Genomic DNA, 25,831 nt, shown 5'->3' with positions numbered 1-25,831 from the left:
GAATTGATTCTGATAAAAGTTTGGATCCAACTCCTCCTCCCTATTGCCAGGCTACCTAGTTGTTTCCAGACCATGTAAAGTTCCTCTTTCTCTGCCATGAGATGCTATGCTCCCTTTTGTTGCCTGTCATGTGTTTTGGGGTCTGTTTCTGGTCTTTGCATTCTATTGTTTCTTTAGTCTGTCCAGGAGGCTTTATTCTGAGATCTGGCTATTGTTGTTCTATATGAATTTTAAAAGTAGTTAATTTAATTAAGAAAAAAAGGTCTAGGTGGTATGTTTATTGGGATCCCATTCAATTTGTAAGTTACCTAAGGAGAAATTGATGTTGTTAAATGAGGATTACGTGTATCCAACCATAGGAGTAGGTTTCCTTCCTGTCCTTTTATACAGTAGTGTTTTCCTCATGCGGCTTTTGCACATGCTTTGGAAGATGCTTCCTAGGTGTTAGGTCGGGCCTCTTCCTTCTTACAGGTGTATTTTAGACCCGTCCTCACCACAGCTGCTGGGAGATCGCTCTCAGTTCCCCAGCCGTGCACTCACACCGTCCGCGGTAACGAGCGCTTCGACTGGCTCCTGTGTGCTGGCGTGTATCTCCAGTACAGTGTGGAATAGTAGTGGTGCCAGTAGATAAATCTTCTGTTGTTTCTGGATCAGTTTTGGAAAATTATCCATCTCAATCAGGTTTTAAAATTAATTTGTGTAAGTGTTGATCTCTGTTTTAATGATTCTTTTATTTCAGTGAATATTTTCTTGTTTATTTCATTTTCCCTTCTTGATCAGACTAAGAAGTGGTTTATTTGTGTATTTTTAAAAATCTGTATTTTTCCTTCAGAGAATCAATTACTGTATTAATTTTTGCCTCTGATCTCTGAGTTTTGGCGTTTATGTTTTCATCCTTTCCTTCTTTTGGATGTTTAGCACAATGAATGTTCTCAGAGCATTGTTTCAGCTTCTCTCAGGTTCTGATATTTGGCATTATTATTATTACTATTTTTAAAGGAATATTAAGGAATGTTACATATATTCATTGTTTAAGGGAGAACTTTTTAAACTTTTAAGTGAAAGGGCCTTTTTGGATGTTAACTGTTTTTATTTAATTCTGTGCCAGTAGCCTTACAGATAAAATTAATAAGGAAGATTTTTTTGATGGTAGGGGGTTGGCAGTTCACCTGGGCCAGAGACTTAGTATCTGACTGTGGCTCTTTTCTGTTAAAGGGACTTGAATGTTCTAATGAGCCTTGAGGATAAATGGTTTTGGTCAGGGAACTAATCTCACTTTACATTCCAAATAACTTTCAGATCACAGGCCATTAGGTAAGTTGTTCTGCAAACTTGTAATCATGGTAAAATCCTTATAATAAAGTTTCGACCTAAAATTGGCTGTCTGTCTGGTCTTTTGACCCTTGTGTTAGAGGAACCAGGGTCAGCTTCTGAATTGTCTGTGTTGGACACACTTCCAAGGGGGGTGGAGGGAAGGAAGGAACCAGCAAGAGAATTGTACATGGGAAATTTAGTGGTTTTCTTTGTGTATAGGACCAAAAGTAGAACTTTTAATGGAGTGTTTTGATATGCTTTCTGTCATCTCAGTGGCTTACAGAGGAATCCATTTTATTTATTCATTTATTTATATTTTAATTTTTTATTTTTATTTAGGTGTGAAGGTTTCACATGAAAAATGTTGTTGTTACTACATTCACCCATATTATCAGGTCACCCCCCATACCCTATGCAGTCACTGTCCATCAGTGTAGTAAGATGCCACAGAGTCACTACTTGTCTTCACAGAGGAGTCCATTTTAAACATAATCAACTGTGTCAGTTTGTCCTTTTTGGTATTATGTGGCAATCTGAATGTTGTTTTTAGAATGTGCATTAATGTTGATGGTTGAAATTTTAACATTTTCAGTGGTTAAAATTTCAGAATTCAAAATTTGTAGTTGCTGGTTGGCTTTTTTTTCCAGATACGGGATGGTTGAAAGTTCAGACACACTGTGTTCATCTTTGTCATGCAATTAATGGTGATTTAACTCTAAACCTCAGTTTTCCCCGTTTATGAAATGGGGATGAGGATCCTAGTACACAGCAGATATTGTGAGAATTGAATGAGAGAATGCCTGTAGCCTCAGTGCGCCTCCAGAGCAGGAATGCTCGTGCCCACTGCTGCTGTCCTGTGCTCTGGATACTGACATCGCCATTCTGTGATGTGCTTTTTAAATGAAAGTCTAATATCTGTGATATACACAGAATTTTTCTGGTTCCAACTATATGTATATTCCAGTATGAATTTTTTCCTAAAACCAAATTCCAGTCAGAGCAGACAAGATCAGTACTTTGAGCTGAAGTTAACATATAAGGTCATTAATTCTGTTGTTACCATGTGATGACAGAGAGGAAGTATTTAAGAGGGGTGTTGTGTACTGATGAGAGCGAGTTCAGAGCCCAGTAGAGGCCCGCGGTCTCCCTCTCCCTCCCTGCAGTGGAGAGCTGGGAATGGGGGGTCTGATCATGTGTGCTGCTAACCAGCTGGGTACGTGTGTTACTCTTTGTTCTCTTTGTAAAGTCATCACTGGAAATAGAGGATTGCTAAGGTTTGCTATTTGAAGAGATTACTTTCAGTATTCTGGAAATCTAAATAGTCAAGACATTTCTGAAGAGGGAATTCTTAGTTTTCCTAAAGAATTAAAGTTTGGAATGCTGCTGATGGAAATCTAGTTACAGGAACAGTTCTCTTTATTTAGCTTGATGCAATGTGAATTAAGAAGAATGGCAGTTTTTAATTTTTAAAAGTACCTTTGATGATTGGCATGTTAATTTTTCCTTTATAGCCTGAACTTGTTCGTATTTTGGAGACACACGGAGGCTTCCGATGAGCATGCGGTTACCTCCCTCTGGCTTAGTGACAGCCTCTGTGCGGGGCCGGCAGAGGCTCCTGTCCCCGTCTGGGCATGTGGCGTGTGTGTACAGGTACACACGTCCTCTGAATTTTCACCGCATCAGTCAGTATGGGGTGTGGTAGAGGAGCCATTCAAACTAAAGCAGACTTTACTAAAAATGCGTTTATGCTAGCTCAGGCCAGTGGCCATCTTGGTTTTGGATCGATGTCATTCCACGCTGCTGCTGCGACCTGGACCTCGGGTGCTTGGTTTTCGTATTTGAGGGCTCTGTGCATGTTCAAAATGTAATCCAGCATATTTGATATGGAATTTGAACTTTGAATTTCAACTGAATTTAAAAACATAACTTTGTCCTCTTTTTCCTCCCTTCCCTTGTCTGTTTTTGTTTCCTATTTCAGTTGTTTGGCTAGAAGTATGGCTTCTTACAAATATTTTTTAGATGATTTGCTTCATGAGCCTGTATTGCTTGCTTTTATACAAATTTAAATGATTTCCATCTTGTGTAATTCTGAACAGGACCTTTGTAGTTCTGCCTTTGTGCCATGGAAGCGAGCTTTCCCAAGAGGCCCCGGAGTCCCCCTGCCCTTCTGCCCTGCTGTTAGCGTCCCTGCTGGCTCTAGCTAACCCGTTCCCACATTATTAGGGGTTTTAAGTTCAAACACTACCTTTCTGAAGCCTAAGGTATCCGACCACTGCATTTTCCAGTAGTTAGGTACTGACTATAGGTTCTTACTGCATTCTTGAATTATGCCTTGAATCCAAGAAATTGGATTTTAGTATTCTGAGTCTGTCCTCTTTATCTTTCAATCTGATTGTGTTATACTTGCAAGAAGATGAGAACTCACTGATATCCCAGAATTTACTGTCCCCTCCCCACTTAGGGGCTGGGGAGGAGTGGAGGTGCTCTGCAGGAGAGCGAATACACTGTGATAATTCAGTCTATAATGCAAACCACGTATTAGCAAGTGTATGATGTAACTAACCTTTTCCATTGAAAATGGGGAAATGAAAAAGTAAATATTGCATAGTTATGTTTGCTTATTTTATGTTTATTTTTGCAGCATTTCATGCAACACCCAACACTTACAAGCGGAAAAACACGGAAACTGCTCTTGACAACAAACCTTGTGGACCACAGTGTTACCAGCATTTGGTAAGCTTGAGTGCTGTAAGGTTGCAGAGGTATTTGAGAAGTCTTACTTTTGAACTTGGTGAGGTCTCCAAAGTCAGCCGTAATACTGTTGTTCCCATGCTTTTACTGGCCCTCCGATAGGCAGGTGTTTGACACCTGCTGTTTCCCTCCCAGCTCTGACTTACGGCCCATTTTAGGCCTTCATTAAGTGTGTGTTATTCTTTACCTGTTGTTAATCTCTTCAGCAACATTTCTGGGTCTTTTAGGGCCAAGGACTCAGGCCTTCCACAGCGTTTCTGAGGGGGGGGCAGCCCCAGCAGCTTGCCTGCCCCCAGAACAGGTAGTTAGCTGTTTGCTGTGGTCCCCAAGTCTCTTCAGGGGTGCAGCCCTCCTTTGAGTTTTAGACCCACTGTAGTTTGAGCTGTATTCTAGGTCCCACAGGTTTTTTTTTTTTTTTAATGTTGGAGAAAAGGTAAGGGTTTAGGAAAATATGACATAGAAAAGTTGTTTTTTACAGGTACTATCTTATTTTTACCATTTCCCCTCTTTGAACCAAGCCACTCCTACCTAGGAACTAAATGGGTATATATTGCCTGTTGGATTTTGGACAGAAGATTCATTGAATGGCACCTGCAGAAGGTATCCTATTTTTAAGCAATTTGGTTTTTGTAGAAATGAAGTATAAACTGTTGGCTGCTCTCAAACTTCTCCCTTCTTTTGTCACTAAAAATGGAATTCTTGAGCACTATTTTATAATGTTCTTTATGAGGCAGAATTTTATTTGGCTCATCTAAAACGTGTCTGTGGTCTCTCTGTAAGCCACGCTCTTACCATTGTTTATACTCCCTGAGGCTGGACTCCTGCACTTCGTGATGCGAATGTGAACCCCCAGCCCGTTCCTCAAGTTCTTCTCATGTCTTCCTGGGGCTGTACATCCCTCACAGGAATTTCATAATTTTATAATTGTATGTCTGAAGAGTAAGGCAGGAATGACAGCATGTTTATAATCTTTAGAAACCCTGAAATAGAGTCTGACTAGGTGCACATCAGGTACATGAGTCTTGTAACAATTGACTTTTAAGTAGACTGTATGTAACAAAGTGTATTTTATATTTTAAATTATTAAATTCACAAATGGAGAACGGTCTTGCCTGATTTTGCACTGCTCTAACAATATATAGAACTCATATCTATCTTTCTGAAATTTTCAAACTATCAAAAGCAGATAGAAAACAAGTTAAATATACAAATGATTTGTGAAAAATGGATATGAAAATTTAACTTGCCTTATGCAGTCCCTTTTCTCCTTCACCAGAATGAGTCACAGAGCTTGACCTTGTCGCCTGGGTCTCTCACCTTGTAGGAGGGAGCAAAGGAGTTCGCCGCCGCGCTCACGGCCGAGCGGATAAAGACGCCGCCCAAGCGCCCCGGAGGCCGCCGGAGGGGCCGGCTTCCCAACAGCAGCCGGCCCAGCACCCCCACCATCAACGTGCTGGAGTCCAAGGACACGGACAGCGACAGGGAGGCCGGGGCGGAGACCGGCGGGGAGAACAACGACAAGGAGGAGGAGGAGAAAAAGGACGAGACGTCCAGCTCCTCGGGTGCGACGCGCCGGGGGCCGGGTTTGCCCTTTGCCCGGAGGGTTGGGTGCTGGGGAGACTGAGGGTGCTGGAGCGGCCGGCTAGTCCCCGTGAGGGGTTCCGGCCCGCCGCCCGCACCCACGCCTAGCTCGGGGGCTGGCCGCCCGTCGGGGTCATCTGAGGATCGAGTTTATTTTCATGTGTATGTTTTCCTTTCTCCTTTTTTCTCAGGGTGTGGTTGCTGGTGATTAGGTTTTAGTTGTCCTTCCGGTCGTATGAATCACCATGAATAAGAAAGTATAACCCCGCCTGCTTTCGCTTTAGGAGGTCGTGTGAAGGGTCCCGCCTTCCTGGGCCCCACGGGGAAAAGCCCCCCCGTGGTGTTTCTAGCCTTCGTCGGACACGGTTCCCTTCCGGCTCTCCCGCTCACCCCGCGGGCCCCCCGAGCTGCTCTCCAGTTGTCACTTCCTGACCAGTGCCCATTTCTGGTTTCGTAGAAGCGAATTCTCGATGTCAGACACCGATAAAGATGAAGCCGAACAGCGAGCCTCCCGAGAACGTGGAGTGGAGCGGCGCCGAGGCCTCTATGTTCAGGGTGCTCATCGGCACGTACTACGACAACTTCTGCGCCATCGCCAGGCTCATCGGGACCAAGACGTGCAGGCAGGTGCGTGCGTCCCACGAAGGCGCGGCGCGGGGGCTTCGGACGGGGGGAGTGTCCGGCCGCCGTCTAGACATAAGAACAGCCCTTTTCTTGGTCATTATTAAGCTCCTGTTCATCTTCTGAAATTAAGTAAAAATGTTACCCCCCACTGGGAAGAGGTGAAAGAAAATGACTGTTCCAAGCCCTGCGCTCCAGGTTAGGTGGCAGTGGATTCAAAAAGGCCAGTAGGAGTTCAGATTCGACCTTGGGACTGTCGGCCAGGGGGTGGCCGTGGCCCCTCCCCCGCCCGCGGGCCGGGAAGGCACCTGTCTGGCCGCCGCCGCCCCTGGCGTGTACGGGCCCTCACGCCTCTCGCTGTGCCTCTCGCCAGGTGTACGAGTTCCGTGTCAGGGAGTCCAGCGCCATAGCTCCCGCCCCTGCCGAAGATGTGGACACCCCTCCAAGGAAGAAGAAGAGGAAACACCGGTGAGTGCCGCGGGCCGGCGCCTCCACAGGCCGCACTCCTCCTCCCCCCTCTTGAACAGAGACTTAAACGGCGGCCAAAGCAGAGCTGTGGAGCCTCGTGTCCCTGGGCCGTCGCTGGCCGCCCCCTGTAAGAACACGGCGGCTCTCGTAGGTCTAGTACGTCGACGGTCATAAAGACTATGGTTGCCGCGCTGCATTGTGGTTAAGGGGCATTTCGCAGCTTCTGCGGTAACGGACACGTAAACAGTGCCTGCAGCACTTGTACCAAGGTGTGCGTCCCCGTGGATCCGCGGAGGGCTGTTGTGCACTGAGCCCGTGGGGTCCCGGGGGCCTGGATCTGCCACACGGGCCGCCTGCCTGACGCCTGTGTGCGTGTTACCTTCCCAAGAGCTTGTGAGTGAGGGATGAAGGGCAGTCAGTGTTTTCAGGTTGCTTGATTTGGAAGCCAGAACACTGGAGGGATAACTCCCTGGCCTGCCACCTTTTTTAGAAGCATGGTTGGGTGTTAGCTAAAGGAACATTTAGGTTATGCTCCACAAATCGTATACCTGCTTATGTTACATTTCTTCAATAAATGTAGGGTCGACTTTAAAGAACTTACAAGTCTTTCCCACAGGAATTTAGGCTTTAGTAGATTCTTCTGAATTTTTTGGGTGAAATCTTTTTGACCATATAGCTCAACTGAATGATTAAAGCTGCCCAAAATCAGAGCAAGAATGCAGTGTCAGCATCGTCCATGTCAGAATAAACCAGTAGGTGGACATACACTGCTCCACACTGGTGGCAAATGGGAGCTGGGTTGTGTGTGACTCTTTCACAGCTACTTGGTTTTAAAGAACTGCTGTATTCACGATGCACAGCCCTCTGTTAAACAGCTCCTGTTTGTTTTGTGCTGTGACTTACATGCTCTAGCTTCATGAAGACCGCTTTTATTGTTTTGCAGGTTGTGGGCTGCACACTGCAGAAAGATACAGCTGAAGAAAGGTTAGCTTCTTTCCATTCAACTTCATTACTAACTTACGTCTCATTTATTCTAGAATAGTAACTAGACTAGATATTCTGATAGATCACAACATTGGATATTCTGATCTTGTGTACATCAGACCAGTTTAAGTGGAGGAAGAAAGCTGGCTGGACAGACTGTGTAAGACAGGCAGTTAAAGGAGAAGTGCTCTTGGGGGATGGGGTGTAGTTTCTGCCATCATTTTGGAAACAGGAATGTGTGTGACGTAAATACAGTGAGGAAACCCCGTTGAGCTGCAGAGGCTGGGAGGGCTGGGAGGAGGGAAGTGTGTCCTTGTTCATTGTGTGTGCTCGGCTTAGAGCTCTCTAGAGTGACCTGCATGCTGTTATCTTTGTGCAGACGGCTCTTCTAACCACGTTTACAACTATCAACCCTGTGACCATCCACGGCAGCCTTGTGACAGTTCGTGCCCTTGTGTGATAGCACAAAATTTTTGTGAAAAGTTTTGTCAGTGTAGTTCAGAGTGTAAGTATGTGCTGCTTTGATGCATGAGAATTAAATAGGCTTTTGGTCAGCAATTAAAAATAGTACTTTAAATCAGAAAAAAAACCCTGGCTGCTCTTGCCTGTTGTTTCCTTTAGGAAATCTATTTATTCTGCAGGGATTTATGGAGCCCCGTCATGGGCACTGTGGCAGCATCTCTCCTGGTGTGTATGCAGGCAGGTTAGCCAAATTTGGATTGAAGGAGATTTTTATTTGGTCATCTAAATTAAATCATAGTAAACTCAGTCCACCATGTAAGGGCAATCTAGAAGTTGTCAGGTGTGTGTAGTGAAAGCGTAGTAATGGCAATGAATGAAGCTGCACATGAAGCTTGGATACCAAGGAAGCATCTAGAATTTTGGACTGCCATAGAGTGGTCAAGAACCATGAGTATTATTTAGTCCAAACCCTCCCTTTACACCTACTTTGTAAACTAAAGAACTGTTAAGTGCATGTACTATTTAACAAGTGAAATGGAAAAGCAAGCGTTCGGTGGCGACCCTTTCAGCCTGGCAGCTTTAACCCTCCTGTGCCTTCAGGCTCCTCACTGTGCAGGGGGTAAGCCTGGGCAGGGAGCCTGAGCCAGGGGCTCGGCACACTTGTTTGTGCCGCCTGCCCGTTTTCACCAAGGACACCGTCTCTCTAAGGCCAGAACCGCTTTCCCGGCTGCCGCTGCAAAGCACAGTGCAACACCAAGCAGTGCCCGTGCTACCTGGCCGTGCGTGAGTGCGACCCCGACCTCTGCCTTACGTGCGGAGCTGCTGACCACTGGGACAGCAAGAACGTGTCTTGCAAGAACTGTAGTATTCAGCGGGGCTCCAAAAAGGTACGGCACTGTCCCTCCTGGGCGACCGTTTTTAGCTGCTGCTTGAATGACGTTGGCGCCAGGGCGGTATCAGACCATTTGGCTGGGGCCAGAAAGTATGGTGACGCTGCTGATGGAGGGAGTTGGCTGGTGCGTCATCAGGCGGTACACCCTGGGGCAATCTCCCTACTCTGGTGTCAGGTGAACCCGCAAAGTCTGAGAGGCAGCCAGCTCTTCATTGCACCAGATTTGGAATAGGAGGGATTTCCCTAGTTTTTTAATAAAGGACTTGAATTTATGTCTCCTTAAGGCAAATAAAGTCCCATTCTTACGGAAATAGTAGTATTCAAGGTTCCTTCTTGTTCAGAGTGAAAGACAGACACTTCCAACGGTAGAGTTTACAGACTTAGTTCCAGTTTCTTTAATAACCTTGGAAACAGCATAGCCAGGAATCGTGTAACTGAAGCCTGGGAATCGCATGCGGGTGATTTTTGATCGTAGCACCCAGGAAGTTCATTACTGAGCAAAGTAAACGAATAGCTGACATTCAACATAGCAGGCCTCGCCTGAGTGTTGACTCCCAGTCCTCAGAGTTGTGCATTAGGAAGAGCCGTTAACGTCACTTCATAGGTGAGGACAGGGGTAGGATCTCAAATCCGGGCGTTCTGGCTCCAGACAAGGCTGCAGACCGGCCACCCTCCAGCGCGCGCGGTGTGTTTGTATCTTAGCTTCCGAGCTGTTGTGTAATGTGAGCAGGACCACGGCGTTCACAGCCGCCGCCCACCCCCAGCCTGTCTCCCCGTCCCGCACTCGCTCTCCCTGTGAGACGCGCCTTCAGCTCCTTCTGAGAGCAGGTGGTCGTGTTCAGGTTGACATCGTCTTTGTAGATATATTTTAACTCGTAAGACAGAAAACTATGTGGATGCTTTAACCAACTGGGTTTTGTCTGTTTAACATTTAGCTAATTCAGTTTCTGATCAGGGAGGTACTGGAAAATCTTTCTGATGGGAGAATGGCTGGATCAGAATAGGAACAGTTGGGAGCTTAGGTAATCAGGGAGCCTTTTTAGAGGTCAAAAGGAAATATGGAACGAAAGCACAGAAATAGGCCATGCTGGCGGGCACACAGGCTGTCCTGTCGGGACAGGGCCAGTGAAGCACCCGGCGGGTGTCCCTGAGGGCTCGAACCGAAAGGGCGGCACCTGGCGATGGGGGTCACTTTGCGGGGGCGGGTGTCGCCGCCACAGGAACCCTTGCTGAAGGGCCCAAGTGCCACGATTCACCAGAAACCAAACAGCGTTTCGCACTGTTTCAGCCCCTTTGGCAGCAGTTATGAAGTTGACCCCTCCGTTCAGGGCTCTGCAGCCCCCGTGGACAGTCTGGTGGAATTACTGTGTTAGAATTGGTCTGCGGACTTAGGAGATCGACTTTGTGCCCCTCCTCTGATTGTATGATTGTTTTATTTTCCAGCATTTGCTGCTGGCCCCATCTGATGTGGCCGGCTGGGGGATTTTCATCAAAGATCCTGTGCAGAAAAATGAATTCATCTCGGAATACTGTGGCGAGGTAAGGAAGAGTAAGCCAGTGTCAGGCCGTGAGCCGTGTGCTCACCACAGGCATTGATGTGGTGGCCCTGACTTCATGGGGTGGGTCCACTGGGTCTGACTAGAAATAATGCCTGTTTAGTTGTAGAGTCAGGGAAAAGCTACAGGTCTAAGCTTCCATTTGAAATTAACCTACCCAGTTTGCATTTTTTATTCAATAAAAACATTTCTGAGGTGAAGCCCTTGAAACATTGTTGTTCTCTGATATATCAGCACATAGACTGAATGGAAATGAGTTGGCCACAGTGACCCTTTTCTTTGTGGAGTGTCCTCAACAACATCTGTGATTCTCGTGATGAGCTTTTGTGTGTTTTCTGGCCAGTGGTGACTGGATCCAAAACAGTCTTATCCTGTCTTTCTTAGATTATTTCCCAAGATGAAGCAGACCGAAGAGGGAAAGTGTATGACAAATACATGTGCAGCTTTCTGTTCAACTTGAATAACGGTAGGTGCCAGGCTGACTCCTAAGCTGCACTGGGAGCCCTTCCACTGGCTTCAAGTAGAAGGGAGTCAGGAACGTGCTCAGAAAGCCCAGGGGTTGATAGCATGCGTGTAAGAGCACTTTCATATGAGCACCTCCCGGATTTCCTGTCCGCCGGCCCAGGCTGGACGCCGTCACTGGAGGGGAGGGCGTCCTCCGCGCGGAGCCCAGGGACCGCGAGGGCACAGCATCCGCAGACAGGCGCCCTTGGGTAGAGAACATCGGTCGTGGTGGTGCTGCCGGTGCCCAGCACCTAACGGCTCAGAATGACTCTCGGTTGAAACAAGTAGGACCGGTTCTTACAGAAACACGTCCCATGAACAGTGTTAACAAAAACCGTAACGGTGAAAATGACGACTCTTGATGTTGGGAGATGGTACTTTTTGCAGTGCCTTGGTCAGTAAATGTGTAGTTGATAATGAACAGCATTTGAGACAACTTCAATTAATTTTAACCCAGCATAGCGCATTTTCTTCCAAATGTCTCATTCTGAAGTTGGTTGACTGTTTTGCTTTTGAAGGTAAACCTTAGAGAACTGTAACTAGTTGTATTTCCAGAATTGTAACAGCTTCGTGTTTATCGGTGTATAACTGAAATTGTTACAGACTGCATTTTTTTGTCTTCAGATTTTGTGGTGGATGCAACCCGCAAGGGTAACAAAATCCGTTTTGCAAATCATTCCGTAAATCCGAACTGCTACGCCAAAGGTAGGCGCTCCCGGGGCTGGACTTCCGATAGTGTGACGGCCGGACTTCCGTTTCCGGCCCAGTGGGGCGGGCGCGGCACTTCCGGGGCGGGTGTTCAGAACGGGACGAGTCAGCCGCTTCCCTGCGGCCCGTCTTCGTCCCGCTCACGGACACCGCTGTGTGTCTTTCTGCAGTCATGATGGTTAATGGAGATCACAGGATAGGGATTTTTGCCAAGAGAGCCATCCAGACTGGTGAAGAGCTGTTTTTTGATTACAGGTGAGTAACAGTACGTTTCTAGTGTGACTTGAGGGCCTTCTCTTCCCAGTCTCTGAGCCGTGGACAGAGGCTTCCAGCTCCTCGTAGAGGACTTGGCTCAGGGTCATCATTTGCTGTGGGCACTGAGGGGAGCTTGGGTGTGCCTTCTTGGTAATGTAGTTTCTATTACAGAGTAAAAACAATGCAGAAAGCCCTATTTGCTCTGTCGTCTGGGGGCCTATAGGCTGGCTCTGTTCACAACTGGTTCTGCAGCCTTGTTTACCTTTAATGTTACTACATTCACGTCCACTTCATTCTCTCTCGTCGGAATACTTACTCCCTACCTCGCTGTTGGGGTATCTGAATGTTAAGGCAGCCTTGTCCAGTGTCCTGCTTGGCCACCGGCCTTTGGCTGGTGGTTGACATTGTCAGGCTCTGTGGGACGAATCGACAAGTCACACATTGAATCCTGTAGCTGCTTAAAGACAGACTGCTGCAGGGGGGGAGGGCGCGGTCTGCACCCCACCCACCAGCACCTGAGCGAGCCTCAGCGCAGCATCCCCGCTCTATTCCCGCTGGCCCTTGCTCGGAAGGAGGTGCAGGGGGCGTGCGGCCTGGAGGCGGGTACAGAGGCGGCAGAGGCTCACGCCGCGGGCTGTGTCCGTCCTGCTGCTTCGCCAGGAGGCGGCCAGATCACAGTCATTACTCTTTTTATTTTGCCTTCTCAGTGCTAGATCTAAATATGATGTGGACCTACCTTCTTGGACAGCTTGTTTCCAGGGCAGACGGGCTGGCCGGCTGGGGAGGAGGCGGAAGGAAGGGGTGGGTTGCCGGGGCTCTCTGACTCGGGGCGACCGCAGGGCCCTGGCAGCCATGCCTCTGGACCTAGGTGTGTTTCTCTCTAGACCCGTCAACGCACACACTCCACAAAGCGGGCTGGTCGCATTAAACCTCGCCTGCCTGGTGCAGGACAGTGGCCATTCCTTCTTCATGCCTTTTCAGATACAGCCAGGCTGATGCCCTGAAGTACGTGGGCATCGAAAGAGAAATGGAAATCCCTTGACCTCTGCTACCTCCTCGTCCCCCCTCCTCTGTGGAACAGCTGCCTTAGCTTCAGGAACCTCGAGTACTGTGGGCAATTCAGAAAAAGAAAATGCAGTTTGAAATTCTGAATCTGCAAAGTACTGTAAGAATAATTTATAGTAATGAGTTTAAAAATCAACTTTTTATTGCCTTCTCACCAGCTGCACAGTGTTTTGTACCAGTGGATTTTTGCAATAATGCAGTGTGGTCCATTTTTCAACTCTGAATAAAGAATACTTGAACTTCCCTCGCTGCGTCGTCTGTCACACAGCCTCATCAGCAGCCTGGGAACAGGGCTGTGTCTCCACTGGGAAAACAGACCCACATGTAACTCGGGTTTTTAGTTATCATTCTCTGACTCTTGGTTGCTATTTAATTATAATCTGTATTTACACACAACATACCCAATTGATTATCTGCCTGATTATAATATTGATATTGATTATATCCGTAATTGAATAACACCACTTGCCTCCTGAGATAGGGTCAGGGCAGGTTCCAGTCGGCTGAGTGGCCCGGCATATGACACCTCTAGGCCTCATTCTGCAGGTTTCCACACATAAAATGAGCTGAGCCAGGAATCTCTAAGCCTCTTCAGCTCTGAATTCCATTAGTCTAGATACAGTCCTTTAGAAATGCAGTTATGTAAACGGGATTCCTATAACCAAACCAATTTTACATCTTGAACAAAGGGGTTAAAACCCTTAAAAGTATCAAGGGAGTGGGGTGCTTGCTCCCTGGCCACCTTATGACTGTGCTGTTTGTCTCTCGGAGCAGCAGCGTAACTTTCAAACAGCATTATTGTGAGTAACCCTCAAAACAGCTGTATCGGTCTGTGGTGGGTGGGTGCCTTTTCTAGAGTTAGGTAAAATGTTTATAATGTGAATATTTGATGCAAGAATTAAAAACTTACCATTCATTCCAATTATGTACACACTGACAAGACTGGTTTCTGTTGCATTGATGCACAAGCCTTAGTGCTGTGAGCCCTAAATGAAAAAAATCTGCCCCTTAGCTTTGGCGACAGAAAGACCTGGCCTTAGGTGGTGATCCTGTGTTACTCGTTCTCTGCCACACTGAGGTTGGAGGACAGTGCTGCTATATGGCGTCTCCGATGACGCTTCTCCCCTGGTAACGGGCCGTACGCTCCGCTGGTGGCTGCTCACTGGCACGCAGAGTAATCGCAGGGCTTGCCCTTGGCCTTCAGCATGAAAGGAGCCCATTTCCGTATAGTGCCTGCGCAGGACCCCACGTGATTTCTACCCCAACAGTGTTTACTAATGGGCGGCTCATTCCAGCCACACCTTTCTACTGGTAACAGCTCCCAACCTGTCCCCAGCTGTGAACAGCCAGGAGGTGGGTCCTCAAGTCTTGGGAGGTTCTGCTTATTTATACACCTGAAACCTAAATGCATCATCAAGACAATAAATAAGAGGGGTGTTGATGGAGAGGAGCCAGTCTGAGCACCATCTGCTTATTCTTTTTTTTTTGGTATCATTAATCTACAATTACATGGAGGACATTATGTTTACTAGGCTCCCCCCTTCTCCAAGTCCCCCCCCACATACCCCTTCACAGTCACTGTTCATCAGTGTAGTAAGATGCTGTAGAATCACTACTTGTCTTCTCTGTGTTGCACAGCCCTCCCCATGCCCCCCCAACACTATACATGCTACTCATAATGCCCCCTTTCTTTTCTTCTCGCCCTTATCCCTCCCTTCCCACCCATCCTCCCCAGTCCCTTTCCCTTTGGTAACTGTTAGTCCATTCCTGGGTTCTGTGATTCTGCTGCTGTTTTGTTCCTTCAGTTTTCTTTTGTTCTTATGCTCCACAGATGAGTGAGATCATTTGGTACTTGTCTTTCTCCACCTGGCTTATTTCACTGAGCATAATACCCTCTAGATCCATCCATGTTGATGCAAATGGCAGGATTTCTTTTCTTTTTATGGCTGAATAATATCCATTGTGTATATGTACCACATCTTCTTTATCCAATCATCTACCGATGGACATTTAGGTTGCTTCCATATTTTGGCTATTGTAAATAGTGCAGCGATAAACATAGGGGTGCATCTGTCTTTTTCAAACTGGAGTGCTGCATCCTTAGGGTAAATTCCTAGAAGTGGAATTCCTGGGTCAAATGGTACTTCTATTTTGAGCATTCTCCATACTGCTTTCCACAATGGTTGAACTAGTTTACATTCCCACCAGCAGTGTAGGAGGGTTCCCCTTTCTCCACAACCTCGCCAACATTTGTTGTTGTTTGTCTTTTGGACATCTGCTTATTCTTAATGAACAGCAAGCTTTTTGTACCTGGATTTAAAATGTGCCTCTCCAGTGTCCTATTCAGCAGCTTCATGAAGATTCTGCTCAAATATGCAACATGTTCCCATTTGATGAAGGACATCTTAATCAGATCCACTGTGCTTTAGATTTTCCTTTATTTATAATGAGGGAAAAGCCCAGAGCTGGACATATAAAGTATTCAAACACCCAATTAGCAAAGAAAATCTGGGAAAAAAGTGAAGTTTAAAAACTGCTCTCCCACACAGCCCAAGAGCCCCCCCTCCTGGGTGTGTGTGAGCCTGGGGTTTACTTCTCTACCAGAGAAAATGCAGAGCCAAGCAGGACAAATACAAAGAGCTAAGTACCGTATCAGGATACAGACGGTTCAGGAGTATTACATATCATGAAGGATGACGACAGCCCAACAGTTTGCCTGTTGGTCTGTCTGATCCCTTGAAGCCTTTTCTCCCAATGGCCAGAAAACCGCAGGAAGGTGGCCAGTGGCTGTAAGAGGCTGGACGGCCGCGCCCAGGCAGCACCTCACCCCCGGACTAACACTGCAGGCAGGTTTGAGGGCACCATGAACTAACACTGACCTGCTTGTCAAAGTTATTTTCAGTTAATACTCTAACTTATTAAAAATTACAATTATCTACCTAGAAACTGCTAATTTCTCATTATTGTCTGGCTCATTCAGTCTCCAGCCTTGAGTGTATCCACTCAGTGACTTGGGGGCCTGAGTTCCACCTTTTGCCCAAGGTGTTCACAGCTGCCCCCCATGTCCATGAAAAGTCCATCAATGTGAACCAACAAATTGTGGAATTTACACTTGTAAATGGGCCAATGTAGGTCCCTAATGTGAACATTGTGAAGGGACCTAAGTATTGGTTGAAGTTGCATGAACTTTGGACCTACTGGAATTAGCTGAAGTAAATGCTTGCAATCCTTTGTTGGAAAGAGTCCCAGTGAGGGGTGTGCAGAACCCCCAGTATTAGAAGAGGCCCAGTACAGCAGGCATGCACAGCCTTTTGTATGTCAACCATACCCCATAAAGTGGTTTAAAGAAAGTCCACTCACCTGTTATGATGAAATCGTTGCTTGGCCTGCCGCCGGATGGATGCATGAACTGGAAAGATATGATTCAGGTATATACACTCAAGTCACTTAATCCACACAGCCAAGTTAATGTGATTCCTTAAAAAAAGAAAAAAGTGTCTTTAGTAAAGGGGATTCAATTCAAATGCAGGTTAGCATGTTTGATTTTTCATTGGTATGGCAACACCTAAATTTTTTTCAAAGGGAAATTAGATGCCAGTGTTCAGCAAGGACGTAGGCCATCATTAACTGTTCGGTCAATAAAACTGCTTTGAATTCCAGGTGCCCTTTGGTCCCCTGACCTGCTGCTTAGGGGCCCATGTTTACCATCCTGGCTGCTCTCTCTCAAAGGTACTGAAGGCCACGGGCCTGTCTGGCAACAGCCCCACCCGAGGGCCTCCCCCGCCCACCCAAGGCTATCCCACCTTCCCGTCTCCTCCCCAAGGGAGAGGAAGTGGTTTCCTCAAGCCACAGCACCCACAGTGGAACGTGGGCAACTGAAACTCAGGTGGGTTGTACCAGTTTTGTCACCAATGCTCCCCCCGGGGTAGACCTGCAGGCGCAGGCCCCCAGAGGGTTTGACAGCTCCTGGGCCCCTTCCTCCATGCAGCCTCAGAAGACTGCTACTCAGGTCTTCCTGAAAAGTACATTCTGGGCAAAATGACTTCCCATTTCTTAGAAAAACAGTTAACATCTAAGGAACGGAGTCTCCTGGACAACCTTGTGTTCTCTTTCCACCCGTTAAATGGTAACATTTACCTAATGGGCGGGGGGCGGGCACGGAGCATGGGACTCGAGGCTAAGGGATCCCTGACCGACTGCCCCTCAGGTCACTGACCTGAGCTCCCTGACACTTACCCAAGGGCAGTCTTCATCCTGAATAAACTCGAGATCCCAGCAAGATGTCATTCAAATATTTCCCACCCTCAACACAAGTTCTGGCGTGGCTCTGTGCGCTTTGCAGCGCGTCTGTCCCGTCCGTCGTGGGGTCCGGTCGGGGCAGGAGCGGGAGCAGGCGGGGCCTCCCTGGCCGAGGGAGGAGAGTCCTTGGGCGGCAGGCACTCCTTTGCGCGGCTTATATGCCGGGCATCTTTATAAGGCTGTTCGAAAAAGACAATATTCTAAAAGGGTGGGAACCATACATAGCCTTTAACTTTTTTTTTTTTTTAGAGGGCATCTCTCATATTTATTGATCAAGTGGTTGTTAACAACAATAAAACTCTGTATAGGGGACTCAATGCACAATCATTAATCAACCCCAAGCCTAATTCTCAACAGTCTCCAATCTTCTGAAGCATAACGAACAAGTTCTCACATGGTGAACAAATTCTTACATAGTGAATAAGTTACATGGTGAACAGTGCAAGGGCAGCCATCACAGAAACTTCATATACATTATGAACTACAAACAATCAGGTCAAATATGATTATTAGTTTGATTTTTATACTTGATTTATATGTGAATCCCACATTTCTCCCTTGTTGTTGTTATTATTTTTAATAAAATGCTGAAGTGGTAGGTAGATGCAAGATAAAGGTAGAAAACATAGTTTAGTGCTTTAAGAGCACAGCCTTTAACTTTTAAAACTTACCTAAGTGCAAGAACTTTCCAGGAACTTCACTTTGACTCCTTCAGCTCTGCTTTCTCCCACTTCTGAAACCTCGACCCACCGGTGGTAGGTTAGCTCGATGAGGAATCTGCACGTACTCACCACTGGGCCCGGGAGCCACGGGCTGGGAGCCACGCCGCAGAGCTGAGCCCTCCTGCAGGGTCTCGGCCGCCACCTCCGTTCTGTCCTTTGGCTGGAGAGTGTTTGCACAGGGGGACGAACTGTCAACCACGAGACTGCGAACAAAGGAAATGAGGTGCAGACCGGGATGTGGTTCCCTGTGACTCAATTCTCCGGGGGGGCCGTACCAGTGCTGGGAGCAGAGTGCGGTGCACCAGGACCCCTGGCCTGGGGTCTGTCCTCCTTCAGGGGACAGACTGAGGCCAACACTCTCTCCCCTCCAGAGCAGCCACTTTCCTAACAGCCGAGATTGCTGTCCAACTGACCCGCGGGCGCCTGAGAAACAAAGCTTCCGGCTCTTGAACTGCCTGTGTGGGAGCCGGGCCGCTCCTGGCCACCCTCCTCGTCCAGGGAGTTGTCCCAGGAGAGCAGACGGGCTCGTCTTAGACTGCTGCTCCTTGTAGTGCTGGTTAGAGCCTGAACAAAGGTGCATCTTCAAGTATAAGCACTTGCTCTGTGGACTTTTCCAGACTCAGCAGCGAGTGGTAGGGAGTGTGGTCCCCAGGCTGGGCTGCCACATTCAAATCCCAGCTCTTCTACTTACTAGTGGCAACGCCCCTTGCCTCAATTTCCCCATGTGTGAACCGGGATATTATTTCCTGTGTCAGGTTGTTAGTATATTACCCCACTCAGTCCTTACGTGTGTCAAATAGAACCAACACGTGGGCACTGAATCTCACAGGCTGCATTCAAGTCGCTGAGTGAAGTCACAAATGAGCATGCGCGTCTGGGGAACAAAGGACAAGGGGGCTTAGATCTTCGAAAAATTTTTAAGATCTTAAAATGTCTTCTGTCCTTTGACTTTAAAAATTCTAAAGATCTTAAAAAATTATTCAGTCTAAAAGAATGCAGCCTTTCAGACTACAGGAAGACACTGGGAATATCAGTTTGCACAATCGTATCTTTTATTTACATATAGAAATTAGTAAAACTTGAAACAAAACCAAATGCGACTTGTACATAAATCCTTTAATTTTCTTTATTTTCACACATTAAAAAATGAAACACACTATACAAATGGTTTTTCATAGCAGATTACACATGGGTCCGTTCCGACTTGCCCTCAAAGTGCTGCCAACATTCTAAGTGCTGCCCGAGGCGGCAGCTGTTAATCATGGAGCCAATGTGTTGATTTAAATGCAGTAGCATGCAGCCCTCAGCATGGAAGGTTCGATTCCCCTGTTCTTAAATTAGGTTAAATGGCCTTGGTGTCCATATTTACAGACTTGAAATGTATCAATCCTGAGCAGTTCTGACGTGTGTCTGAGACCAGCTGATGGGAGTCTTGGTCTCAGTTTGAGAAAGGGAGGTCCAGATGGCGGCAGGCTGGCTTCTATGAGCTTGAGTTGTTCTCATTCTCTCCAGCTGTCTGCGGTGGGTCGCACAGGCAGACCCTGCTAGAAGGGTTAAGCCAAGTAACTGTAGGTGTCCTTTTCACCATCAACTCGCTCCAAATATTCTTTCTCGATCAGAATGTCAATGCATTTCTGGGCATTATTTTAAAAAAAGGGAAGAGATAGTGAACGGATTAGAAAAACACATTTATTATCAGAACAGAGGCTGGCCATCCTCACCAGGGACTCTTCCCAATTCGAGCTCTGTGAGGAGCAAATTCACTCTGCACCCCTTTCCCTCCCGGGCAGCCCAGGCACAGCTCCCTCCCCTCCCGCCCCCCTGACTGAGTCCTCTGCAGAGCCGGGCCTCCCAGCCGGGCACTGGCTCAGGGGCAAAAGCCCGGAGGGCCTGAAGCTCTTCCCACCCTCAGCTGTGCGCCAGGCATCCTTAGCAGGGGCCAGGACACCTGGGGGCTCTGCACAAACAGGCTCCTGGGCTAAAGGCAACCCCGGGAGCCACAGCCCCCTGGCTGTTGGGCGTCAACCGCCAGCCGCTTCCCTCCGGGGCCCTCACTGCTGCTGTTTACCCAAGTGGTTTCAAAAAGTGTTTCTATTCTAAACAATCCCAACTAGAGTGGAGCCAAATGGCGGCCTCCAGGAGCCGCGGCGGCTCACGCAGGAGTGCCGAGCGTGCAGGCGGGCATGTTCTTAGCAGGCCCAGCAGGGCGAGAACTGGAGACGCCCCTCTGGAGCCCCCAAGCAGGCCCAGTGCTCTCTGGTGTCGGCCCGGCGGCGGTCACCCGCGGCCGGGAAGGAGCCAACGGGGAGGCTTCTGGGAGGCCGGTCGCATTCTGACTCCTGGCCTGGGTGTCTGATGGACAAGCGTGTTGACTTTTGAGAAAATCAGCAAGATGAACACTTGGGATTTGTGCACGTCTCTGTATATTCATTTCGGTAAAAACTTTAAACATCAGGCCTATTTTCTTGTCTAGAAATCTACTGCACGGGAATGCGCCAGGTCCTGCCTTCACGGACATCGCCAGCCTACTTTCTGTTGCATCTTTTCTCTCTTAAAACCGCAAGCGGGCGCCCCTGTGGACACTCCCCGTACCTTGATGACCGGGACGCGCGGCTTGAAGCGCGAGGACAGCTGCGTCAGCACCTCCCCGAGCAGCTGCTGGTGCTTCAGGACCTTCCGCATCTTCATGATCCTCACGATCGCCGCCTGGTGCCCGGAGGGGGGCAAACGGGTTTAAGGGAGTTTCAAGCGCTCGCTGCCAACAGCGAGCAGCCGGAGGTCCTGTCCGCCCGGGGCTGGGGGGTCAGAACAGGCACCGCGGCCCGGGTCTCACTCTAGCATTACATGTCAAGGGGCTGTGCTCTCACGAGCCATTTAAATCATCGAACCCAACTATAAGAAGCATTTAAGAACATTTCATTTTCAAAGCCACACGAACCCCTCCGTCAAACACGTCCACTTCCTGCCATCCTAACTCCTCACATTTATTTGCTCTCCTCCACCGTGTGGAACCACCCACCGCCCTGGCAACCCCCCCCCACAAGCCGCAGCCTCCCCAGGGCCCCGGGGCCACCCAGAGCCGCCCTCCCGAGAGGCAGCGCGGCGCGGGTGCGCTGCGCAGGCACCTGAATCAGTAGTTTGCGGTCTTCCTCAATATTTTTGTGTGTGGTTTCCTGTTCCTGCTTCTGTTCGGTTTTCATTGGCACATTGATATTAACCCTTAATTTCTTACTGTCAAGAAAATTGAGGAAACCAATCACTGCTGTTTTAAAGACAGGCAGTAAAGGCTTCTTTCTTTCCATTCTCCATTTTTAGGAGGTGCCCTGCTCCCCCAGACACAGGCTGGAGCGCAGGCCGCTCCTGCCTCCCCGTCGCCGAGTGGCTCCATCACAGGCGGACTCCCACCTGGCCAGCAACGGGACATTTGTTGGAGAAATCTATCTGATGAGGGAAATTCTGTCCCCTAATTTGCTCTCCCAAATTTTTTCAAGTGAAATAAAATCAAGACCTTGGACACCAAAGTTCACACTTTCTAGGAAAGCTACTTAAGGAGACTTACTTGCTAAATGAAGATAAAATTAAAAACTGAAAAGAATCAAATGGAGAAACACAGATCATTAAATGAAATGAGAGGCCTGCAGCTGGCTCCGGCCCAGGCTGGCCGCCCCACGCCGAGTTCATGGCCTCCGTGCTGGCAGCGAGGGCCGTCACTGCACTGGGGTCTCAGGGCTAAGCCTGTGGTCTAGGGTCATCTACTTATTAGGTTTTCCTTACTTTTTATAACCAAGATATAATTTTATTAAGGTATCTGGCTTCAATTCCACCTCATCGACATTTGCATTTTCATCTTCTAAGACCTGTAAGAAAACAACTGTTACTATATAATCTCAGGAAAAGGCTGTCTTGTAGTTTAACATAAAAAGTGCACAAACATACCAACAACTTCGACTTCAGTAAAATCTGTAGGACTTGTGCCAAAATGTCCTGCAATTAAAGAGAAAAAGGTGAAGAGAAAATGCATTTTTCTTTGCAATTAAAAAGCACAGGCAATCCCATAGTCCACCTTTCCATAGGAAAGCGACAGTCACCCAAACAGAAGTACATACCCGGGAGAAAGAGGGGTGCGCCCCTGGTCCTGCTTCTAAAAGTGAAATCAATCCCTTTCTGGCCTTGATCACCCAGTAATAACTGGGTGATTCTGTTATAAGTATCAGAGACCGTGTAGAACTGTCCTCTTTAATTACTAAGCCTGCAGCAGCCTGTTCACCTCTCAGATGCCCGACAGCACACCCTGGACACAGATCGCCACAAAAGGGACGTGAAGAGCTTCAGCAGAACCGGGAAGAACATGGACACGAGGGCTCACTGGCAGGCGACCCTGCCGTCCACTTGCCTTTGGGGAACTCTAAGCCCGTCGGTGCCTCGGGGCTGTCTCTCACCCGGCCCCAGGGTGGGCTCTCCCTTCCCAGTGTCCTCGGCTGCACAGCTTCAAGATCCTACCATGGCGGCAGTGCCGTCAGCCCAACCTGCCCCCCTGGCCTCCTGCAGCCCTGCAGCCCTCTGCCACAGCGGACCGGAAGGCTCACCCCATCTTAATGGATACCTGCTCTGGTCCACGGGCACAAGGTTAAAGCCGTAAAGTGAGAGGCCGTGAGTCTCGTAAGGGGCCCAGAGCCCCACACAGGTTGAGGACACTGCCGGATACGTGGGGATCAGGGACGACAGAGGTTGCACTTCAGGAGCCGCCTGCCTGAGCGGCGAGTGTCCAGCAGGGTGGGAGGAGGGCTGCTGCGCCCCCACAAGGCAGAGACACACTCGATGGGTGAGACTGGCTTAGAAAGCCAGGCAAGGAGCAGACTGATGGTGCCGTCCGCTCCGGACAGCAGGAGCCCAGAGCCCAGAGCCCAGCCTGGTAGCCGGGGGCAAGGGGAGCCTCCACCCTAATCTCGCCTCCTCCCTCCCTCTGATGGGAGGAAGGGGCAGTGAGGAAAGACTCCTGTGGGCTGAGGGGCAAATTCACCTTGTTAGGATTTGAAGATGGATTTGGACTACCCTGAAGCATAATGAAAAATAAATAACTTCCCTAATCCACGTTCTATGAGGCTAGAATTACCCACACACCAAAACCTGACAAAAACATCACAAGAAAATGACAGATCAATATCCCTTAGGAATACTACGGGTAAAAATCCTCCAGAAAATAACCAGCAGACCAAACCCAGCAGCACTGGAAGTATTACAGACCATGACCACACAGGGTTTACCCGAGGGCAAGGGTGGCAATGGGAGAAAGCCTGTCATTGTCATGCACCTTAGATTAACAGACAAAAAGCAGGGAGTCTCTCCACAGAAAAGGAAAAACATTTTAACAAAACCCCAACATTCTTTCATGATAAAAATACCAAAAAAATGAGGAACAGAAGGGAACTTCTTCAATCTAGTAAAGAGATCTAAGAAAGACCCACAACTACTGTGATACTTGATGAAAAACTGGAAGCTTTCTCCCAAGGTCAGGAACAAGACAGAGATGCCTGTTCTCACCACTCTGCTCGACAGTGTACTGGAGACTGTATCCAGTGCAATCAGGCAAGAAAAAGAAATAAAAGGCATCCAAATAGGAAGAGAAGAAGGGAAACCATCTGTACTTGCAGGTTACATGATTGTCATAAAAAAAGAAAAAACCCTAAAGAATCCACCAAAAAAAGTTTATTAGCACAAGTTCAGCAAGACTGCAGCACACAAAATCAATACACAGTGATTTCTGTACACTAGCAGTGAACAGACACTTCCATTCATAATAGCATCAAATATAATAAAATGCTTAAGAATAAATTTAACCAGAGAAGTAGAATAACCTAAATAAATGGAGACACATTATGTTCATGGATTAGAAGACTTAATACTGTTAAGACAGTAATACTGTCCCCCCAAAGCAATCTACAGATTCAACGCAATTCCTATCATAATTCTAATTGCCTTTTGCTGAAATGGACAAGCTAATCCTGAAATTTATATGGAAATGCAAGGGACCCAGAATAACCCAACACAATCTTGAAGAGGCAGAGCAAAGTTGCAGGTCCCAAGAATAGCCGCTGACTGGGATTAGACATGGTTCTTTAGATATGACACCACTAGATATGATACGAAAAGCACAAGCGACGAAAAAAATAACATGGACTTCACCAAAATCAAACCTATGCATGTGGAAAATGAAAAGACAACCTAAAATGGTATGAAAATATTTATAAATTATGTATCTGATAAGGGCCTACTATACAGACTATATAGAGAATTCTTATAACTCAACAATAAAAAGACAAATAACTCAATTAAAGAACTGGCAAATGATCTGAATAGACATTTCTCCAAAGAAGACATACAAATAGCCAATAAGTACACAAACAGGCGTCATTAATTATTAGTCATTAGGGAAATGCAAATCAAAGCCACTATGAGATGCCACTTTATACTCACTAGGATGGCTATAATAGAAAGAACAAAAGGAAAATAAATGTTGATGAGGATGTGGAGAAACGAACCCTCACATACTGCTGGTGAGAACAGGAATTGGAGCAGCCACTGTGGAACAGTGTGGCAATTCCTCAAAAAGTTAAGCACAAATAATATAAAATAGTTATCACGACTTGTATTCCACACCTAGCATTCACCCAAGAGAACTGAAATATGTTCATACAAACACTTGTACATGAATGGTCACAGCAGTGCTGTTTGTAACAATCCAAATGTCCAGGAATTGATGAACAGACAAACAAGATGTGGTCCATCCATAGCCTGGAACGCAACCACGTGGACACATGCAGCCACATGGATAAAGCTCGCCAACACGATGCTTAGTGGAAGGAGGCAGATGAGAGAGACACGTAAGGTGATTCCACGCGTGCGCAATGTCCGAGGAGACAACTGCACAGAGATGGAATAAGTTCAGTGGTTGTCAGTGGCTGGGGAAAGGAAGGGGACAAAGGTAGTCACTGCGAATGGGTTTTGGGTTTCTTTTAGGGATAATGGAAATGTTCTGGAATTGGGTGGTTGTACAACCTTGTGAAAAATCACTGAACTTTAAAATGACAAATTTTATGTATATGAAATATGAAATAAGAATATATCAAATGACTAGGAGGAAAGCATGTCACGTGTGTCTGTATGCACGTGTACTGGTGTATATTATACTGAGTTTTAAAACGAAGCTTTTTAAAACATGTATAAAAATCCTGGAATAAGACAATGCCCAGAACCACGAGGCAAATCTTATTTCAAATCGAAACCCCCCATACATTCCCTACAACATGCACACAACTAAGGAGACCACAACGTGACATGGAGGAGAGGTGGGGGTGGGGGAGGTACCATCTTGATCTGAGTGCTGTCAGTCAGCTGCTGCACGGCGTACGCATCTTCTGTGTTATACTGAAGCAGGATTGCCATCTGGAACGTGGACGCCTTTGAGGTCCCCCATATAAAAGAAAAAGAAGCAAATTTTAAATGCATGGAAAAAACTCCCAAAACACAAAGCGTTAAGTTTGAAGAAATTATTTATAAAACAAGTCTTACGAACAGATGCAGAAATTAAGCAGATTTAAAAGGGAATAAGTGTTGCAATTCCACTATAAGGCAACGTTTCCCTGGAAGAC

General features: G+C 47.3%; 2 protein-coding genes across 20 annotated transcripts in view; one reads left to right on the top strand and one right to left on the bottom strand.

Moving 5' to 3' along the window:
* EZH2 (enhancer of zeste 2 polycomb repressive complex 2 subunit) overlaps positions 1-13,405 on the top strand; it is an 85,246-nt gene extending 71,841 nt beyond the window's left edge. For 13 of the 16 annotated variants that reach the window (XM_057504868.1, XM_036915375.2, XM_036915377.2 and 10 more), the window contains 12 exons: positions 3,956-4,047; positions 5,390-5,627; positions 6,104-6,273; positions 6,641-6,735; positions 7,679-7,719; positions 8,099-8,224; positions 8,890-9,068; positions 10,517-10,612; positions 11,014-11,095; positions 11,758-11,838; positions 12,012-12,096; positions 13,078-13,405. In XM_057504868.1, coding sequence (XP_057360851.1) covers positions 3,956-4,047; positions 5,390-5,627; positions 6,104-6,273; positions 6,641-6,735; positions 7,679-7,719; positions 8,099-8,224; positions 8,890-9,068; positions 10,517-10,612; positions 11,014-11,095; positions 11,758-11,838; positions 12,012-12,096; positions 13,078-13,138 — 1,346 coding nt within the window. In that variant the 3' untranslated portion in view covers positions 13,139-13,405. The remainder of the gene's footprint in view (positions 1-3,955; positions 4,048-5,389; positions 5,628-6,103; positions 6,274-6,640; positions 6,736-7,678; positions 7,720-8,098; positions 8,225-8,889; positions 9,069-10,516; positions 10,613-11,013; positions 11,096-11,757; positions 11,839-12,011; positions 12,097-13,077) is intronic. The other 3 variants (XM_057504866.1, XM_057504867.1, XM_036915386.2) reach the window with 1 other exon arrangement.
* Positions 13,406-19,294: 5,889 nt separating this feature from the next.
* CUL1 (cullin 1) overlaps positions 19,295-25,831 on the bottom strand; it is a 120,991-nt gene continuing 114,454 nt past the window's right edge. For all 4 annotated transcript variants that reach the window (XM_057504864.1, XM_036915389.2, XM_036915390.2 and 1 more), the window contains 6 exons: positions 25,548-25,640; positions 22,119-22,166; positions 21,957-22,039; positions 21,308-21,413; positions 20,775-20,888; positions 19,295-19,816 (listed from right to left, as the gene is read on the bottom strand). In XM_057504864.1, coding sequence (XP_057360847.1) covers positions 19,736-19,816; positions 20,775-20,888; positions 21,308-21,413; positions 21,957-22,039; positions 22,119-22,166; positions 25,548-25,640 — 525 coding nt within the window. In that variant the 3' untranslated portion in view covers positions 19,295-19,735. The remainder of the gene's footprint in view (positions 19,817-20,774; positions 20,889-21,307; positions 21,414-21,956; positions 22,040-22,118; positions 22,167-25,547; positions 25,641-25,831) is intronic.

The sequence above is a fragment of the Manis pentadactyla genome, chromosome 7 (genome assembly GCF_030020395.1).
Source record: "Manis pentadactyla isolate mManPen7 chromosome 7, mManPen7.hap1, whole genome shotgun sequence".
NCBI lineage: Eukaryota > Metazoa > Chordata > Mammalia > Pholidota > Manidae > Manis > Manis pentadactyla.
This window is presented reverse-complemented; position numbering and strand designations above follow the sequence as displayed.